The sequence below is a fragment of the Candoia aspera genome, chromosome 11 (genome assembly GCF_035149785.1).
Source record: "Candoia aspera isolate rCanAsp1 chromosome 11, rCanAsp1.hap2, whole genome shotgun sequence".
NCBI lineage: Eukaryota > Metazoa > Chordata > Lepidosauria > Squamata > Boidae > Candoia > Candoia aspera.
The window spans coordinates 4,845,381-4,867,083 of record NC_086163.1 but is presented as its reverse complement, the minus strand read 5'-3'; the positions used below and the strand labels follow the sequence as shown (position 1 = coordinate 4,867,083).

Sequence of the window (21,703 nt, the reverse complement as noted above, 5' to 3'; positions counted from 1 at the left end):
TCCTGTTCTTCACAAGTTAATGGAATGCTACATCTTTCTTACAGAACTTCAGAAAAAAAAATCCACCAATTTTCTGTGCCCACAAAACTGGTGGGACATTTTCAAAAAGCCATTTTACAACACATATTATCACTAGCAGTCCCTATCAAATATCCCTGAAGGACAACCAAGAAAGTGCATTGCCTTTTTTTTTTAATCTTAAACCACCGGCCCTTTTCATGTTTACATCACAATTTCAGTTTCTCGTTGCCTTTGAAGAAAAAAATAGTTTGTTATTTAACTCATCGGTCCAGACAGATATCAGCTATTTCTGTTTAATTCATGAGATCTTGGATGCCAAAATAAATGGATTACTACATACCCTGAGAATTTTGTGTATTCTATTCCTTTGTGTATTCTATTTGTGTATTGTGTATTCCTTGAGCAGAATTTTTGCTGTGCTGAAAAACTCGTCTGCGTTTTTTTCTTCCCATTCCCATTCAGTTTCATGAGACGGAAAATGCTTTTATTTTTCTCTGACCCCAAAGGAAAACATTTCTGTAAAATTGTTTTGATACATGCTTCACCTATGAGGTGGTCGAGCGTGTGTGTTTTAAATTTCCTTTTAAAATTATCTCTGCAGTGGACTATTGCTTTCGATCCTTTCCTTAATGCAGGGTTTCTCAACCAGGGTTCCTCAAGAGGTCACTAGGGGTTCCCCAGGAGAACACAATCTATTTAAAAAAAATATTTCAAATTTGGGCAGCTTCACATTAAAGAGGTAAGTTTCATTCTTTATTTTTAGTTTAAGAAGGCTGTTCATGCATATATACAGGCCTACCCATGAAACAAATATAATGATTTTGCGATTTCTGGCCTATATTTGAGCCTGAATGTACAGGGGTTCCTCGAGGCCTGAAAAATATTTCAACGGTTCCTCCAGGGTCAAAAGGTTGAGAAAGGCTGCCTTAATGCAATCCTCAAGGGGACACAGCATAAAACAACTGTACCCTGGGAGGTTGGTCCAGAAATGAGCATGGCAAAGCAAGCTAACCAGCTAACCAACATGAGCAGAGGCTAAACCCAGCACCAAATGAACATTGCAAAGAAATTCTAAAGCATCTTGGGAAAAATTAATGCCTCAGTTGCAGGGAAGAAAGCTTTTGAGAACTGAAGAGATTCTGGCACATTATTAAAATCTATCTTCATTCATAAACATGGAGAAATTAAGAGTGAGCAGAGGAAATGATCTTTTAAACGTCTGCACAGACGTTTAATCAGCCTTGGGTTAGGAATGGATCGGTCTTGAATTTGCTCTAAACCAGTGATTTTCAGACTTGGCAATTTTAAGACGTGTTGGCTGGGGAATTCTGGGAGTTGAAGTCCACACCTCTTAAAGTTGCCAAGTTTGAAAACCACTGCTCCAAATAATTCAGAGAGGGGAGTTTCCAGGAGACCCAGGTCAGGAAAAGCAATCATTGCATAAACGCCGATAAGAAACCTCCCCTCTTTCCTATAATTTAAGAATAAATCACAGCTGTGCCCCTGTCTTGTGGCTGCATAATTGGAAAGCTGTATATTTCCTTTGGCAAAATGTCTTCAACTACATGTTGTTGCTGTCACAACACATTCACAGTCATTTTTTCTTCTTCTGGGGCTGTTAGGGCTGAAGGTGAATCTCAGCACTCAAAACAAAAGCTCTACTAACTTGCAGGGCTTAAATCTCCGCGCCTGATTATAATTGTGACAGGATACACTGCTGATATTCACACAGTTTAGTTTCTAATGCTTCATTGTTTCTATAGAAGTAGGGGCATGGGAATCTGTGGCATTTTAAATACAGGCACACCGTTTTATTGTGCCTTACAGATACTGCATTTTTTTACAAATTGAAGATTTGTGGTAACCCTGCATTGAGGAAGTCTATAGGCACCATGTTTCTAACAGATTAGGATTTTTAGCAATAAAGTGTTTTTTAAATTAATATATGTACATTGTCTTTTAGACATAATGCTATTGCACACTTAATAGACTATGGTACAGGTAGTCCTCGCTTAACAACCATTTGTCCGGACTTATGACGGCACTGAAAAGACCGACTTATGACCATTCTTCACACTTATGACTGTCGCAGTATGCCCATGGTCACACGATTGCAATTCAGGCATTTGGCAACCAGCTCACATTTACAACAGTTGCAGCATCCTGCAGTCACATGATCGCCATTTTCGACCTTCCCAGCCGGTTTCCAATAAGCAAAATCAATAGGAAATCATGTGATTCGCTTAACTACCACTTCGCTCATTTAATGTCCATGTGATTCGCTTAACGACTGCCACAAAATGGTTGTAAAATCGAGTCCGGATTCACTTAATGGCCACATTGCTTAACAATCTAAGTTCAGGTCCCAATTGTGATTGTTAAGTGAGGACTACCTGTTATAGTGTAAACATAACTTTTATATGTACTAGGAAACCAAAAATCTGTGTGACTTGCTTCATTGCAATATTTGCTTTATTGCAGTGGTCTGGAACCGAACCCACAACATCTCCGAGGTATGCCTGTATAAGGGGGTACTGACACTATCAACTAGCTTCTACTCAGTGCAAGACTGGAATTTAAAGCTACTCTGACAAACGGGTGTCCGGCTTCTGGTTGAATATACCATATCACGAAAGGAAAGCCCGTCACCTTCTCAGACCATCGGTACAATTATCTGGGGTTGAATTGAAAATTATTCAAAAGAACTGTCGCAGACCTCTCCCCAGCACAGCGCTTCCACCCTTCCACCCTTCCACCCTTCCACCCTTCCACCCTTCCACCCTTCCACCCTTCCTTCCTTCCTTCCTTCCTTCCTTCCTTCCTTCCTTCCTTCCTTCCTTCCTTCCTTCCTTCCTTCCTTCCTTCCTTCCTTCCTTCCTTCCTTCCTTCCGCGCAGGCTTAAGAAAGTGCCTCTAGGAACCACATCACCTTCAACACACTGCCTTCTTTAACAGGCCACATTCTTTGGTCAGGCTGATGCAGAAGCCTGCAAAAAAAAAAGTCAGGCTACTTCAGTGTGCAGCAGAGCGAGGCCGCACGCGCACTGGCACGAGAGCCAAGGCAGGTCTCCTTCGAAGCATTTCTGAAGCACGCCCAGTCCTCCTACTGTCAGACTGTTCGTACAGTTAGGAAGTTTTTCCCAACGTTCAGTCTGAATCTTTAACTTCAGTCCGTTACGGGCCATCTGTGAGCGGGCTAGAACCCTAGGAGGAAACTGCATATAAATGAGCGTAAATAACAACAAACCAATACAACTGTGCCCTGTGTTTTGGGATCATAAATACTGTATTCTGGATTTTCTTCTGCAGAGTCCATTTCAGGCATTCAAAGAGCACTAGCACATCTCCCAATCGAAGTCTCCTCTTTGCAAAAATCAACATCCTCAATTCTTATTAGCACTTCATTTCTACAAGTAGTCCTCGCTTAACAATTGGGACCGGAATTTCGGTTGCTAAGCAGAGTGGTCATTAAGCAAATCCAACCTGACTTTACAACCTTTTTTGCAGCGGTTGTTAAGTGAATCACCATGGGCATTAAGTGAACCATGTGGCCATTAAGTGAATCACGCAGTTCCCCACTGATTTTGCTTGCCAGAAGCTGGCTGGGGAGGTCAAAAAGGGCGATCACATGACCACAGGATGCTGCGACGGTCATAAATGCAAACTGGTTGCCAAGCGCCCAAATTGTGATCACGTGACCGCATGGATGCTGCAACGGCATAAGTGTGAGGACTGGTTGTAAGTCGGTTTTTCCAGCACCATCGTAAGTCTGGATTGCCACTAAACAAATGGTTGTTAAGCAAGGACTATCTGTAGTTCAGCTCTTCTCTGAACAGTGCCTAAAGCCTGGGGTTGAGAACTGGACCCAGGACTTGAGGCGGAGTGTGACAAGCACATCTTAGAATCGAGCAATTACTTCTCTGGGGATTAAAAAGGGTCAAAGAGGATGTGGGGGAAAATAAAATGCAACTACTTGATAGAAAGAAGGGCGGAAGGCATGAATAGATGCTTTTTTTTTTTTTTTAATTTCATGTGCTTAGATTCAGAAACATCTGTCCATATTCTACAATCTTTCCCCCCTCGATTACGGCCTAAGCATATAAATAAACTGTAACTCCCAGGCCCAAATAAACAACATTTATAAGTTTTTTCACTCTCTCCCACTAAATATTTTTTCTTCTTCCTAGTGTTTTTCCCACGGGTGCAGGGTCCACTCTTCAGATCAACCCAATGTTGATCCATTGGTTGCGACAGGAACTGACCAGCCGGCTCCTCGCCCAAGCCTGACGTCGTGGGCTGAGAGGGGGGGACTGGCCCAAGGTCACCCAGCCGGGTTTCATGCCTAAGGCAAGTCTAGAACTCACAGACCCCTGGTTTTAGCCCGTTGCCTTCACGACTAGACCAGACTGGCTCTCTACCATGAAAGTAAGAAAGAAAGAAAGAAAGAAAGAAAGAAAGAAAGAAAGAAAGAAAGAAAGAAAGAAAGAAAGAAAGAAAGAAAGAAAGAAAGTCCAATGTGTTCACTGCTGCAGAAGGAACTGTTTCTGCTTAAAATCAGGCTTGTGCTGCCAGTGTTCCTTGTGTGTGTGTGTTTTTGTGTGTATGTTCTCTCACTCCGGGGCATTTTTTTTTTCACAACTACAGTATAGCTTCCTGGCATTGACTAAAGCTATCATCCTTCAAATTGACCCATATTCTGAAGTCTTTTTCTTTTCCCACTAAATAAATAAAACTTCAAAATATGGGTCTATTTGGGAGGATGGTAGCTTTGATCAATGTCCAGAACCTATACTGTAGTTGTGAAAAAAAAAACCCCAGAGAGAGAGAGCACACACACACGCACAAGGAACAGTGGCAGCACAAGCTTGATTTTAAGCAGAAACAGTTCCTTGTGCAGCAGTGAGAACACTGGACCTTTCCCCTCCTTTTGTATGAAAATCACTAAAATCACCCAACTCAGAGAGAGACAATCCTTGTTTCAATCCAGGGATCTCTGTTAAAAAAAACCTGGGCCACCGTTCTTTTCAGCTATGCAGCATCCCATTTATACATTGCCAAAAAAAGAAAGAAACTCACCATTTTTGTCTGCTCGTCTGAAGATCTAGAATTAAAAAAGAGACATATTTACTATTTCATTATAGCTTGGCCATTACAGTTCAAACAAATACTGGATTCTTCATGGATTAAGCCCACTAGCTGAGTTCTTATATCATGCTAAGCCATAAACCCTAGTTTACAAACTATAATGGCTGGAGATCAAAACAGCACATGAAGCCCAAATCAAACAAGGACAATTCTGGCTTTGGAGGTCTTGTTCACACTTTGCATTAAGCCATGATTTGGTTCACCGTAGCTTGTTGAATAAGCCAGTTTGGCTGGGTTCATACTCTGCACCAAACTATAAATCACATTGCAGAAACCGCAGTGGCTAGGAATATTCTTTGGCATATTTATTTGTTTATTTTGATTTATATGGCCACCCATCTCCCCGTGCTGACTCTGGGCATCTAACAGCAATTAAAAACAGAAACCACAAAATGAAATTCTTAACTGGCAGCCAGGGTAAAAACCAACCAAGCAGGACTTAAAATAATCATCTCAGAGGCTCCAACTGACCATCAGACCCGTGCCCAGGATCCCAGCCGTATCTTCAGGGCCTTGCGAAAGACCAGCAGGGTAGGGGCCAACCTAATCTCCCTGGGAATGATGATCCAAAGGACAGGGGCCACAAGAGAAAAGACCATTTCCTGGGTCCCACCAGATGACATTCCTTGATTAACAGGACCCATAATATGCTTATTCTGCCAAATCTAACGGGATGGATAGAAACAGGGAGAGGGGCTTACTCTGGTGCAAACTCTCCTGGGTGTCATGAGTACTGATGGCGAGCAGGAGGGGGCCTCTATCCAGGGGGGAAAACGCACGCGTAGTACTGAGGAATTAAGCAGACATTCAAAGAGACACAGATCAGGCCCGCCTTAGCCTTTGGGGTTTATCTGTCTGGGTTTTCCCACGCTTCTTCAGTTTGTTAGGATTTTCTGTCTAACATAGCAGTAATAAACACTAGAGACCTACTCCTCGTCTCAGCGTGATTCCTGACTGTTAGGACACTGGGTCCACAGGGGAGGAAACTGATTACTGTTCAGGTAGTCCTCACTTAACAACCACAATTGAGACTGGAATTTTGGTTGCTAAGTGAAGTGGTCATTAAGCAAATCTGACCCGATTTTACAACCTTTTTTGCAGCGATCGTTAAACAAATCACTGCAAGCATTAAGTGAAACAAGTGGTCATTAAGCAAATCACACAGTCCCCCATTGATTTTGCTTGTCAGAAAGTGGTTGGGAAGGTTGAAAATGGCAATCATGTGACCACGGGATGCTGCAACTGTCATAAATGTGAACTGGTTGCCAAGCGCCCAAATCATGATCATGTGACTGTGGGGATGTGGTGACGGTTCTAAGTGTGAGGACTGGTCGGAGGCTGTTTTTTCAGCACTATCTTAAATCCAAACCATCACTAAATGAATGGTTGTTAAACGAGGACTACCTGTAGTGCAAAGCCATGGCCATCTTCTTTTTAATTTGAATGCTTGTTCTTTGCCACCCTCCCTTTGCACAATGTTTAGCAGCTGCCCAAAAAACAGATCCCAATGAACAACCAGGGAGAACTGGAAGTGGAACAAAGATAACTGAATTGCGCCGGTGAGGATCTGAAGCATATAAGACATTTCCCAATTTGTTGGGAAAATAAAGTGGTGGAGAAGGAGAAGGGAGAAGAGGTGTTAGAGGGCCAAGCCTAGAGGAGTTAGAAAAGATGAGCCAGAAGCCAAGGGCGGTCAGCACTGCAAACAGAACACAGTGAAATGATATTTGACACTCCAGCATAAAAATAAGAGAGCCTGTCAGCAAAGCGGGGCTCCGTGAACTTGCAATGCTTGTATAATTAATGTAGAATAGTAAAAAAAGAGAGAGAGAGAGAGAGAGACCAGCTCACTGCATGGGAAGGAGATAAAATTAGATCAAATCAAGCAAAAGCAGAACCAGGGGAAGGAGGGGGGAGAGACACACACACAAAATAACAGGAGACATTTTGTGGAAATAATATCTGGAGACAAACACAGTTAAAAAAAAACTGTTCGAAAAAGCACTTAAGAGATGGATGCAGTTCGTTCCTGAAGACAAACCTCCCTGAAACAGATGTTCTCCAGATTGGCTGGGACTACAATTCATGGAATTCATGGCTAACTTAAATAATAATAATAATAATAATAATAATAATAATAATAATAATAATAATAATTGCAGACCCATTAATGTTCACCAGCTGGAATTTTCCAGACAATGGTTCTGGGCCACCCAGAGTCATTGGGAGTCAGGCAGCATACAAATTGAAAAATAAATAAATAATCTAGAGGACAGGCAGAAATAAAAGTGCAAAGAAACACAGCCCTTCAAGGTCAGTCAGGTCAGGAAACACACTGCAAGGATTCCAGGAATGCTCCTTTATTGCTGTAGGGCAGGGTTTCTCAACCTTAACCACTTTGAGATGTGTGGACTTCAATTCCCAGAATTCCCCAGCCACCTTTAAGATGTGTGGACTTCAACTCCCAGAATTCAACTCCCAGAATTCTCCAGCCATCTTTGAGATGTGTGGACTTCAACTCCCAGAATTCAACTCCCAGAATTCCCCAGCCATCTTTGAGATGTGTGGACTTCAACTCCCAAAATTCCCCAGCCATCTTTGAGATGTGTGGACTTCAACTCCCAGAATTCCCCAGCCATCTTTGAGATGTGTGGACTTCAACTCCCAGAATTCAACTCCCAGAATTCCCCAGCCATCTTTGAGATGTGTGGACTTCAACTCCTAGAATTCCCCAGCCATCTTTGAGATGTGTGGACTTCAACTCCCAGAATTCCCCAGCCAGCAAGCTGGCTGCTGTAGGGTCTATTAACAGAATCTTAAACACCTGCCTGCGTTCCTCTGTTATGCAAAACAGAAACAAGATAGCTATTCTGAGTTTCTTTCTCATGCGTTCCACTTTTCTAAGATGGAGTTGCTATTTCTCCTCCCTTAATGGCTTATTCATTCCTCCATCAAGGTTATCTCCACTTTCCTTTACACGCCACGAATGCAATCCCGAATCGTGAGGTGCGTTTCTTACAGGGGCGAGGAGGCAGAGCTGACAAGGGGATGCTAGAGTAATTTCCGATTTGGGTGGTATCTTAGGCAATGCATGCTTAGCTGTCCCCCCCTCCATAGCTGCTTACTTCTCACTACCACCTCCTATTCCCTTATTTCCATCTAGCCAGATCCACCCTAACTGTGGGGTCCTTGGCGCCCTCTGAGCTTGGCGGTTGGCTTGCAGAGGTTTCATGACCCAGCTAGGGAACATCATCAGATTTGGTTTCCCTAGTTGGGTCTTGACACGTCTGCAAGCCAACCGCCAAGCTCAGAGGGCACCAAGAACTCTGTGGTTGAACCCTGAGCCACAGCTATTCTCTTCTCCTGGATCCACAGCAACTGTGGGAAGGTCTACAGGTATAAGAAATCTCCACTCCTTTGGCTACCTGAGCAGGATTCAGGGACATCTGCAAGTTATGGTCAAAATAGTCAAGATGGTGCCCATGATGGTGCGATTGAAGTTCCACCTCTTGTTTATGTGCATTGGATACCCCTGGCAGGATTATAGCATCCTACAGTCTGAAGGGGCTCTTGAGGCCATCAAGTCTATTCCCCACCCCACCCCTATTCAGTGCAGGAATCCAAATGTAAGCAGTCCTGGCCAGCTTCTGTTGAACTCATTCAGTGAAACAGAGTTCATTACACTCTGGAACCACAGAGGACAGAACTTGACTTTTTTTTGGTGCAACCTCTTTTAGAAGGGTACCAGAATGGCGCTCTCGTATTGTCAGCCCCACTAGGTAGGCCAGACTGGGAAATCCACTCCACAAGAAGGCTAAAACTCCTCTTATTGAGACTGGCTATAATAACAGTTGCGACTCTGAATGTGCTGTGTCTCCTGCTCCTGCTCCAGTGAATTAGGAAAGGTTCTGTCTGAACCACTTCTGAGTATTATCTCATTTTTCAGGGCTTAAATAATGTTTCAGCCCCTTTTGTCCAGGTAACAGTTATCTCCATCAGGATCCTCTTCCTTACTCTCTACACATATCCCCCATCGGTTATTTTTTCTTAAGGCTCTTTCCCTCTCTCTTCACAGGGCTTTGTTTCTAGGCTGCCCCACTGCCAAAACCTTTAACTTGGGAAAATCACTGACATTAACCAGCCAGAGTCCCTCCTTTGAGGGGGAGATGGGCGGTGATAAAAATGTGATAAATAAATAAATAAACAAGCAAGCAAGCAAGCAATTACTTTCTCTCTATTCTGGCAGATTATACTGAACCAGACTGGATGACAATTCTTTTTGTCCTGGCTGCCAAGCCCACAGCAGCCTAGAGGAAATTGGCCAAACCTAAGATATAGAAGTAGAGGCAGAGGCAGAGATAGAGATGATAAAGTTGTTTTAGAGTGTATTTTATTAGAATTTTATTATATATTTATTATTTTATATTGTAAACCGCCCAGAGTCCCTCTGGTCAGAAGAGATGGGCGGGGACACATTTGATAAATAAATAAATAAAATAAATAAAGAGAGAGAGGGAGAGATAAGAGTCAGAGACAGAGAAGTAGAGGTAGAGGTAGAGAGAGAGGATAGATAGATGATAGATAGATAGATAGATAGATAGATAGATAGATAGATAGATAGATAGATAGATAGATAGATAGATAGATAGATAGATAGATAGATCTAGGATGAAGAACAAAAGATCACAACTTGCTCCCCTTCTCCATGTCCCAACAAGCAGTTGAAAAGCAAATTTTGCATATACCCATGATATAAACATTTTACTGAAATCCCCCCAAAGGACAATAACTTAATTTAAAACCTTCTTCACTGCCATGCTCCGTAGGCAATATTTGCTGCTATTCATCACACCAGAATTAAAAGCTACCAGGAATCTAGATATTTTTGCATCTGCATTCAAAACAGTAGGTAAGTTTGTTCAATTAAAATATATATATTTCAATCTCTGAGCTATGGAGGACCCCTGATTAAACCACCACAACTAGGAACAATTGTGGTGGCGGCCAAGAAGGGATTAAAGGGCTATCACAAAAATAGCTTTCATTCAGCGAGAGAGCAGGACGCTTTATTTTCTGGGTCATAACTCAAAAGATTTAAAAGTAACAGGGGTGCAAGAAAAAAGGGGCCGTAAGAAACATCAGACGGAAAAATATTGGATCAAAAAGAATATTATCTCAGCAATTCTATCACAGAGACCAGTCATGTTGATTTCTGTCTTTAAATATACCCCAAATGATGCTTGAATCTGGGTGAAGCCAGCATTAAAGGAAATGCAGGCTCAAATCACCCTCAAAAGTGTGCTATCAAAAAGGCTAATCTGAAATGAGAATTTGCAAAAAGCTGCTGCGTTTGAAGTCCTCTGTACCAGCAAAACCAGCTGTTAAAGATATAGTTCAACTGCCTATCTATAACAATGGATTGGAATAAATGTGCAGCATGTTTTCCTAGGGAAAAACAGACCTAATAAATCCCATGGTGATGCTAAGGCAGTCCTCTCCTTATCTTGCAATCTCCAGATATACTGAGACCGAAGATCCCAAACTCCCTAGCTGGCTGACTGAGGAATCTGGGATTTGTAGTTCTAATGCCTTTGGATGGCACCAGGGTGAGGAGGGCTTTTGTCCTAACTTAAGCAAAAAACCACACTGAGACAAGGAATTAGTCTCTAGTGTTTATTAACTGCTCTAGTAGACAAAAATCCTACCAAACTGAAGGAGCGTGGGAAACCCAGGCAGATAAACCCCAAAACTAAAGGCGGGTCTGTTCTGGGTTTCTTTGAAGGACAGTTCAAAGCCTCTAAACTGCACATGCATTTTCCCCCCTGGATAGGGGCCCCCTCCTGCTCACCATCCATACTCATGACAGCTTTAATTCCAAAACCTTGCCTTCCACTGTTTGCTTTTAGTCATCCGATCATCAAGAAGTCTGAAAGGGCACTAATTCGACACTGTCCCTGAATTAAATGATGACTCTCGCAATATACTGTAGCTCTGAGTAAATATTTGATTGTTCTGAAATGAGAGTAATGCAAAGTAAGAACCAATTAGCCAAGATATCTTTGTGGAAGCAATAGGATCAATCTGGTAAAGAATAAACATCTAGAATTTGGGATATTTCCTAGAAATATGGACATTGCTGTACAGCTGACAAACTAGTCCTTTACCTCTTGAGCTAGTTGCCTATCTGCATGATTTACTGTCTTTGACAACAAGCAGCTCAGTTGCTTTATCCCACATATTCATCACAAATAATATGTATGAAGAACTTCTAAATTCTTCACAGGCAGCAGGTGTGGCTTTCTCTGGGTATCTTCCCACATCTCCATAACAATGGTGGAAGGATGGTGGAACTAAGCACCCAAGAATGATGGTGCAATTTCCTCTCCTCCCTCCATGAAATAGAAGTCCATGCACTGGACTTCAGCTTTCATACTCCCCAAATGGCATGGTGGGACCATACACGTTGAAGTCTAACTCATTTGGAAAGCACCAGAACTGATTTTGAGCCCATTCTGTCAGTGTTCCTTCAAAGACTTATGATGAACTTCCAGCATACAGTAGGTCTAATCTTATTCACAGAACTTGTCCAAAGAACACTATCAGGGTGGGCACCCCTGGGGATTAAATAGAATCCCAAATGACAAGTCCATTCCATGAGGGCAAGCCAATACCATTACACAATCTCGTAACAGCTTCAGGGCTATTATTATCATGGCTTTGCTCCTTTGCTCCATCTCTTCCAATCTGATACACCATCTTGATCAACACTGTCTATGTAGACAACAAAAGGCAAACACTCAGTCTCTATGCAAGTGGTTTAATGCTACAGTGCCAGCTGATGTAATGGTACATCCCCTTTTGGGAGAGATGGGTGGTAGCAAAATTTGAATAATAAATAAATAAAATGGTATGGGGGAATAAAATGGTATTGGAGGACAGGAAGAAGAGCTGCAGACCAGGCAATGGGCAGATAAGAGGCAGCTGAGCCCACAAAAGGAATGGGAGAAGGGAAAACATCCCAGAAGGGACCCTCCCTAGTTTCTTGGACTGTAAAGGTGATGGGGGAGAGACTTTCAGACTTGCAAGATTCTGCTACTCTAACCTTACAATAAAGATACAGCTAGTACTCCTGGGTGTGCTGCTTATCTGGACTACCTCACAAGGCTGACAGTTGTTGTAAAAGTTTTGCTCTCTTCTCATCTTGTACATTTCCCAACTTTGCGAAGACTTAATTCTATAGTCCGTAGTCTTTAATGCTGATTGTTTATATCTAACTCCATCCTATGCTTCAAATACCTAAGCCATATTAATTCACCCAATCAGTTCACCCTGTACAAGTGTGGACTTTGCTACTTATATAGGGCTATCAGGTTCAGGCTGCAAAAATCCAGATGACTACCACGTGGCAGGAAAGAGATCAAGAAAGCTTTAAGTCTTGGTCTCATCTACTGGTGGTCCAGACTGTTGCAACTTAGATCTGTGAGATCTTTACTTGCATCCAAAATTAGCATATCTAACTTGTGTACAAGTTGCTGTGTCCTCAAAAATAGACAAGGAAACAGAAGACAGGGAAGGTAATGGATATGATAGATGGACAGGATCAGGGAGATGGATTGTCCCTGGAAGAGCAATAGATTATCATCAAGGACAGGTTGTGATGGCAGGTGTTGATCCATATAGTGTCCAGGGGTTGGGCTTGACCCTATAGCAGTTGACAAATAAATTGTGGAGAGTAAGATTGCAGCTGAAGCATCAGTTCAGGAATCAGGAAGCTGAAACCGAAGTCACCTATTGGGAAAGTCCTTGGGAGTAGGGGTTAAGAGGTGCTGCCTAGGGAATGGTCAGATAAGAGAGCACACAGCCCACAGCTGCATAATGGATGGGGCAAGAGGCTCAGAAGGGACCCTCCCTAGTTTCTCAGGCTGTAAAGGAGTCAGGGGTGGGGGAGGATTGTACTTTCAGACTTGCAAAATTCTATTAATGTAGCCTTACAATGAAGTAGAATTAGCTCATCTGGTCGTGTTTCCTGTCTGATCGACCTGGTAAGGCTGACACCTATACCCAGAGACTGTGTTCACATAACTAGATCAGGAACAGATCCAGCTGCTATATTTGCACCAAGGAGGGGGATGGGGTAGCTTAGCATGTTGTGAGAATCCAGCATATCAGCTACTTTATGATTCCGTGTATTGGTTCATTCAGAAATAGGTTCATTCGGTAAGCAGATTAATATATATAGCTAGAAACAGAGAAAGGCTGGAAAAACATCAATGCTGTGCTGTTTGCGATTCAACAAACCACAGTTAAGCAGACCAAGATCCACCCTTTCTGTGACTATCAGTCTGCATGACCAGAATTGTTGGGTATCCTGGCAATTATAAGCCCAACACATCTGGGAACACCAATTTGGGAAGCCTCCCTCTAATCTCCCTGGATTTCTGCCTTCTTGACAAAGGATAATGCAGTTTTTTCTGTGCTTTTCTTGCGCTGGAACAGCTGAAAAGGGGCCACAATGCAAAAACTTAGGCAGACTTGATAACATCAGCAGAAAAGCTCCTACTGGCATTTTATAAGATGCCTCTTTCCGGATCATTAACAGTTTTGTCTGAAATGTAGCTCTGGAGAGGCAATTCTCACTAGCAGATGGAAAACAGCCCTTCCTAACATCTCCTGGGCTGTCCCTCTTTTCTGGGTCTCGTGACTGCCCAGGCCTCCCCAGAGCTGCTGTTTAGCTAATAAAAATGTCCATTCCTTAAACCAAATTCATCCAATTAATCTTGTGCTCACTCTGGCCCCAGATCTGTTCTGCCCTGAAATCCTTCTTAGGCATGTCAAACCCCCCTCACAAATGTACTTAGACATAATAGGGTAGCTCTCCTTTCACCGGGGAAATTATTTTAGGAGCAGCGGCATAAATTTGGACAAGCAATAACTCATTTTGTTAGCGCCCACCCGCACAACGTCTCCCCAGAGGTAAATCAATACACAAACAAGGCTTTTTATTCCTTGATATTTAGAAATTGCTCCAAAGGAAACCACTAAGAAAATCTGACAATTAGGTTCGGAGGGCAAAACTACAACTCCGCGTAAAACAGTCTGAAAATAAGTCGCGTTAAATTCAGCAATGCATTTCTTCTGATGATGCAGATGAACCCTCCAAATTTTCACCAGAGACCTTCAGCCAGCTGCAATGTCTCTAGCTTTTCCAGCTAAAACAGGGTCATTTCAATGTTACAGTTCTTTACGGCTGCTTTGAGAAATACTGTTCTCGCCAGAAGTAGAAACTGCATCAAAGCAGCATGAAAACGACACAAATACACAGAATAATTTGAAAGTCTGATTATTACTTCCTTCCCTTCTCAAAGCAAAGAAGATCCCTCAGTTATCCTAAAGCCCTAGTAGATGCCGGTCTTGTTTCTCTTCTGGAAAAGAAGTCCTAAGAACTGTCTCCTCCTACCATAAAACTGTCTAAAATTAGAGAGCATTGTCAGCTTTGCAAGTCCCCAGGATCTGGTCACATGTCCAGAACCCAAAGTTGCTTAATTGTTGGCTGAAGCCTTAATCTGTGATAGACACAGACACGTTTGGGACAAAGCACAAGAACGCAAGCGCCCAAAAGGAGATCATGACACCTCAGCGCAAACCCATGATTCGCGTCATAGTGTCAGGCACAAGCATTCAGGTCCTGAGGTTTATATATTGTCATTTGCCATCTTCTTGGCGTCTGCCTACGGAAGAACTGTAGAAGAAGTTATTTCCACCTTCCTGCTACCATGAGAGGAAGTGATTGTCTTCTCTTAGAAAGGAACCAGATTATGGGAATGCACTGCAGAACAATACTCGCTTTCATTTGCTCTTCCCTTCCCTTCCAAGCATCCGCTGTAGAGGTAGTCCTCAGCTTACAACCACAATGGGGACCTGAACTCCTGTCGCTAAGCAAGGCGGTTGTTAAGTGAGTCACACCCGATTGTATGACCTTTTTTGCCGCAGACTTTAAGTGAATCACTGCGGTCATTAAGTGAATCCAGCTTCTCCCATTGATTTTGCTTGTCGGAGGCTGGCTGGGAAGGTCGCAAGGGGCGATCATGTGACCACAGGGACACTGTGACAGTCGTAAGTGCGAGGACCGGTTGTAAGAACCAGTTGGGTCTAGTGGTTAAAACTCCAGTCTAGAAAACAGGAGGCTGTGAGTTCTAGTTCCGCCTTAGGCATGAAAGCCGGCTGGGTGACCGCGGGCCAGTCCCTCTCTCTCAGCCCAACCCACCTCACAGGGTTGTTGTTGTGGGGAAAATAGGAGGAGGAAGGAGTATTGGGTATGTTTGCCACCTTGAGTTATTTATAAAAATAATAAAGGCGGGATAGAAAATAAGTAAATAATAAGTCACTTTTTTCAACACCATTGTAACTTTGGTCGCTAAACTAATGGTCCTAAGTTGAGGACTACCTGAACTCCCTGCACAAGAACGTTGCCCTCATAGGATCTGGCATGGCCTTCTTTATGGATACCAAATGCCCAGGCAAGAGGAGCTTCAAAGCTACGCTGCACCTCCAGCATGAAGAGGAACAGGTGGATTAGTTGGAGCGCTGAAAAGAAGCACTTCTCCCCTGCAACGTTTTGCTACAGACTCCTATCACATATGCTAACAGGAAGCCCATCTGGTGAATGTCGATTCTTAACTAAGCCTGCACAGTCGGTCTGGGGAAGCCAGGAAGGGACAAAGTTCAAAACTGGACACTGAAGATAGTCAGTGGATGTTTTAATGAACTTCCAAACACCAGTCCTTGAGGGAAAGTAACAGGGAAAACCTTCTGTCCCTTGTGGTAAAGGGGCAGCTGAAAATGTGACCCATGTATTGTTGCACGGCCCACTTTACAAAGTCATGTTTTACAACCCCCTTATTAATTAAATTTTGGGGACATTTGGATTTATTTTATGGACCATTGCTATTAGCCAACCAAGATGATTGCTTCTGTGAACGGGGCCAAACTTTGTCTGATTGTTCGTAAAACCTGCTCTAACCAATCCTCTTGATTATTGGTATATTATTTAGAATCATTTAGTTTAGATGTGTTTATCTTTTCTGTGTTTTAATTCCCACCTTAAGAGGAGTTCCGGCCAAGGACTGTACGAGAAGGCCGACTGGTTCAACAGGAAGAATGCTAGCCAACAGTGGAGCTGAATAGGTTGAAAAAGGTCGTGATCAGAACAAAAGTATTCTGCACTGCAGCAACCTACTCAACCTTGCCTTTAAGGCAATTGCAAAGAAATAAATTAGTAACACAGGATATATATCTTCCATCCAATATTGCATCAATCTGCTGGAGCAAGATGCTCAGATATTGACAGCTGCGGACACTTGCTTTGCACTACCACTTTTTCATTTCAAGCCATTTGGAGAGGATCTCTCTCTTCTGAACCCATTAAACTAGTCTTAATGTTAACACAGAAGCCTGCGAGGGGGAGAAGGGATTCTTCGAGGGATGCTGATACGAATCGATCCTGCACAGCTCATCAGCCAACAGCAGCAGATAAGAGATTTGGATATTAAGTAGCAGCAACATTTAGGGGACTAAATTTCCATCCGCTACCTCAGCTAAGTTCCACCCGGCACTGTTAATCTCTCATCTGAAACAATTTTGGATGGCATTTCCCAAAAGTGGGGAAATAATAGCTGATTCATTCTGTTTTTGTGTTCATGCAAGCCATTTGCTCTCTTCATGCTTTCCAAACTGGCAAATACAGGAGGCATGCTTTATTGTGGTTGCTGTTAACTCCGAGAATTCTTACTATTATTGCTGCCAGGTGCAATGTCAGAGCACGACACATGCAGGGATGCAGCAGGAAACTTCCTCCCTCCACAAGTAAATTCAGGAAGTCGAGGGCAGCTTGCTTTGAATCAAGTCACTGATTTACTCAATTAACAAACAGTCTCTCCTAATGCACAAAGGGGGACTCATACAGAGAAACAGCAGGTAACCTCCTCCCGTAGCCCATACATTCGTGATGCCTAGTGTACCCCTGCTTTGGATCATGCCACTAGATCTTTCAGGGACCCCAATAGCATTAGTTCTGATTCACAAAGCGTACAGGATACAGAATGCGCACACAGAAGCTGTTGGAAACCGCCTCCCTGTGTAAATCTTTTATTGCAAAGCACGGCTCTATTCAATTGCATTCTGAGCTCAGTCACTCCTGCTGCAGCAAGATAGTGGCATTACTTGTCTTCCTAGCAGTTTCTCAATCTCGGCAACTTTAAGATGTGTTGACTTCAACTCCCAGAAAAAGGGACAATTGTTTTCATTTCTCCTAACGGTTCCTCCCAACCAGTGTTTCTCAACCTTGGCAACTTTAAGACGCATGGACTTCAAGTCCCAGAATTGGCTGGCTGGGGAATTCTGGGACTTGAAGTCCACGCGTCTTAAAGTTGCCGAGGTTGAGAAACACTGTCCTAGAGGAGCATTGAAGAGCAGTAAGCTTTATTTGTTCAACTCATTAATTTTTTTCCAACGTTTTCTGATAGCTCTCTTTAAACTCACTAATATGCTCCAGGTAAACCTCGAGAACAGCTGAATCTCTCTCACTTTGTTTAGTTCCAATGCTAACTGTTCTGAACAGAAAATGGATGGGCATGCTCCTCTCCTCACAGGATTGCTTTCTAGATACCATAACATCAAGACTAAGTTCAGAGGATTCCTAAGTATTTTTCTTCCACCTTTCTAAAAAATACTTTCAGATCCAATTTAATTTTGAAATGTCCACGCTCATGTGAAGCAGCTCCCGTTTCAATTTCCTTCCCCAGCTGCTGCCAATGGGAGCCGAACTCTGACACATCTGGCAGGCAGAGGGCTGATCGAAAGGATCATTTCGATAAAAACGGAATGCGTTTTGCACACTAACAGTTTTGCACACTAGCTTTTAGCAAGGAAACACAGACAGGTGAAGAGTGAAATCAGGAAACAGCTGGCTTTTCACAACATGTTCAGTTTGGTTATTAAATTAATATTTTCTGAGTTTGGACAATACACGAAACCAGAAACTAACCAAATAGCCCACATTCACCCAGCATTCAAAACCACAAGGAAATAACCAGGGTAACATTTAAAAAGTTTAACATCTGTGAATGCAGTCAAGAGGTTTGTAACTGAGCTGGTTCAGCTGTTTATTCAATGGCAAGTGATCAAAGGGGGTAGTCACCAAGAATGTGTGTAAAATTAACAAACAATATTTGCAACCAGTTTGATACAAAATAATTGAGGCGATCAATCCCAAAAAGCATCGGAAAAGCTAGTTCTTGTTCAGTGTACAATTTCCTTTAAAAATTCATTAGCCAAACCTTTCTCAACATTACACAACCACATTGTTTGACATGGTAAGGCTGGGAGCTGAGCAAGAAAACCTGTATTTCAAAATTTCAGAAGGAAAAGTTCATCTTCCTTCCTTATTGATTAACAGGCCTTAACTATCACTTGCAATTCTTACCAAGGCATGACCTGCTTTTTGCCTAGATTAAACAAAACGAAAGAAAATCCATTATCCTTGACTTCCAAAAGAATTCCCTATGTATTTTCAAAGGACATTCTCTTTTTGGAGATTTTCCAATATTAAAAAAAGGCACTGCCCTAACCCTAACTTTAAGCAAGATTTAAATGGTTTGCTACCACCATAAACCTTTCTGAAATCAGCCCCAAAAGGAAAACTCTGTTTGATAAATTGCAGTACTCCAAAGCTGTTCTGATCTGGGGAACTGGAGAAAGGTTTTTCTATTTCCCCGCTAAATTCCAATAAATTGCAATTACTACATATCGCAAAGGAGTGATAAAATATTAATTCATGGAGAGGGACAGGGAGAGGAGGGGGGAATTTCCTCCCTAACTAGGAGAAATATCAGCCTCAACCATTATTATTTTTCCAGGGTCCTCTTTTGCCTGCAAAGCAAGTTTATTTGTTCCTCCCTTTAATAGTTTCAGTAGGAGAAAACTTCGCCCAACTTCCAGGGTGGTTGTAAAACTTAATAGAAGGCTGAAAAGACTTCTAGGAATCTTTGGGTGCCGATGTTGTTGCCGCTGCCTCTCAAGCCACTGGATGGACCCAGTCAGGGAGGAAGGGAGTTTGACCCCCACCCCTCACCCCATTGACTGCAACGGATAGAGGGCTGGTTACCTCCAGCCCCCCAGAGCTTACGGCTTTTACTAAAAGGGACCCAAATCCTGAGGTCTTGGTGGGATGCTGCGAGGTGCCTCCTGGCCAAGGAAGCATTTGACAGCCCCTCCCGATGAAACGCTCTTTCCATTTTGCCCCCACCCCCAGCTCTGGGTTTCCAAGCCCCCCACCCACCACTGGGTTTCGGGAGCCAGGACGCGACTTCGGGGGTCTTTCTCCATCCTGAGAAAGATGGAGCGATGGGGAGGGACATCTCCGCCCAAGGTCTGCAGTCCTTCAGGCCCTCCGGACCAGCTCAGGGGCCCAGAGGACCTTCCGAAAGCCGCGCCCCGTCCCCTAACCCGCTAAACTCGGGGGACGCCAGACTCGGCTCCCGCAAAAGCCGCGCCACCTTCTGGCCTCTCCTCCCTTCCCCCGACGCTGCCGACCCAGGCCCTCCGAGGCGCGCCTCGCTCAGGGGTAGACTGCCCCCGCCGCTGGAGGCTCCGTCGGCATCCCGCGCGAGGAGAGAGCTCCGCGGGAGCCGCGCCCGCCAAGGGAAGCTGGGTCGCCCGGCAGCCAGGAGAAAGGACCCGAGCGGCCCCGGTCAGCCGCCGCCGCCGCCCCCTCCCCGCCCGACTCACGTCCAGGATGACGGAGGCGCCCTTCCTCCGCTCTGCGCCGGCCGCCTGGCCTTCGGGCATCAGCTCGCGCTCGGGCAGGGGGCTCTTCGCGTCGCTCATCTTGGTGACCACCCAGCGCAGCAGCCCGTCCAGCCCTCCGCTCGGCGGCTGCGGCTGCTGGCGGAGCAGCCTGTGGACGCTCTCGCGGCAGTAGCGCGCTGCCTGCTCACACATCTTTTACGGACGCCTTCATGCCGGAGCCGGGGGTATTCCCTCCCCCCGCGCCCGCCCCCCCGCCCGCCCCCGCCGGCAGCGGCGCCCCGGCGGAGCCCACCCTTGCGCGCCCCCCGCCGGAGGCAGCCGCCGACGCCGACGCCGCGCAGGCAGGCGGGCGGGCAGGCAGGCGGGGACCCTCCCCGCGGAGGGGGACCAAAGCAAAGCCGGGCAGGGGGGCGGGCGGGCCTGGCCTCCAACCCAGCTGGCGGAGGAGCGGAGCCGAGCGAGGGCAGCCCCGGCTTTTCGGCGGCGCGCTCGGAGGAGGATGCGGAATTTTCCCAAGTTTTCCAGGGGCGGGGTGGGGAGGGGGAAGAGAGGATTTAAAAACCTGGCCCCCCTCGGGCAAGGGAGAGGGGGGCGGCAGGAAAGCAAGCAAATCCAGCCATCGATTGTTCGGAAATATATTTTTTTTTAATTCTGTATGACACATCGATACAGAATAAGGATTCGCCCCCGAGAATCATCCCGATCTAAAGGTTGCCGCAGGTAACCCCCGGGTCAGCGTTTCTCAACCTTGGCAACTTGAAGGTGGGTGGACTTCAACTCCCAGCATTCCCCAGCCAGCCTTGCATCTTCTCTTGCTGGCTGGGGAATTCTGGGAGTTGAAGTCCACCCACCTTCAAGTTGCCAAGGTTGAGAAACACTGGTCTATCGATTGGGGCAGATTACCAAAACTGCAAAATGAATGGGAAGGCTATTAATACTTACCTTAAGCCAAAAGATAAATGGTCTCACAGCCCCTCCCATTTTTTTTCCATCATGCAAGGGGAAAAACAAGCCAGAAAATAAAGCTAGCTTTCAACCATGGTCTTGGCCCGTTCCAAAGTTGTAAAGTATAGTTTCCCACCAGTGTGGATGCCAGTCAGGGAAATGGATGTTGGCAGAAGACATTTTGTCTTGTTCCCCAGCCTGACCAAAAGAAGAGTAATCCTTCGCAGCTAACTAAGAATTTCTATTTGTTTGGGGAATGCTGTCCTAAATAAAACCATGGAGCAATAAACCGGGGGTTATGTGAGCATATTCTGGCGGTAATAGAGCAAATTGCTAGTCTGAGAATTGAGGATCCAATCTGGGACTGCTGCTGTGAAGATGCTTGTGTAAAACACCAGAGTCTATTTTTTGTGGGGAGGGTGGTAATGGTAATTCAAGACCAGGAAAAGGGGAAATTGGGTCAAACAGTTTAAGACCCAATGTCGTAGATGTTTTAAATTCTAATAGAAGGGAATCTCTGTAGGGTTGAACTGTGGTGTCCTTGGTGCTCTCTGAGCTTGGCAGTTTGCTTGCAGATGTTTTATGGCCCAACTAGGGAACATCATCAGTGCGAGGGAATGTGGGGTTTGCTCCCTGTTGATGTACAGTAGCTTGGCCTGAATCCAAAAACGCTAGGGAATTCCTGGAAGCCTGGCATTCAGACAAATCAATCATCAAGAGGCACATAGAGATAAACCACATTTGCGCACCATTCAAAAGACATAATAAAAAAGCTAAGAAGGAAACAA

The 21,703-nt window shown here is 44.4% G+C and overlaps 1 protein-coding gene across 1 annotated transcript in view; it reads right to left on the bottom strand.

The window, feature by feature from the left end:
- NECAB2 (N-terminal EF-hand calcium binding protein 2) overlaps nt 1-20,202 on the bottom strand; it is a 211,352-nt gene extending 191,150 nt beyond the window's left edge. Inside the window, exons 1-2 of the mRNA XM_063312989.1 lie at nt 19,950-20,202; nt 5,097-5,121 (exon numbers count right to left, since the gene is read on the bottom strand). Coding sequence (XP_063169059.1) covers nt 5,097-5,121; nt 19,950-20,162 — 238 coding nt within the window. The 5' untranslated portion in view covers nt 20,163-20,202. The remainder of the gene's footprint in view (nt 1-5,096; nt 5,122-19,949) is intronic.
- Nucleotides 20,203-21,703: the final 1,501 nt, after the last annotated feature.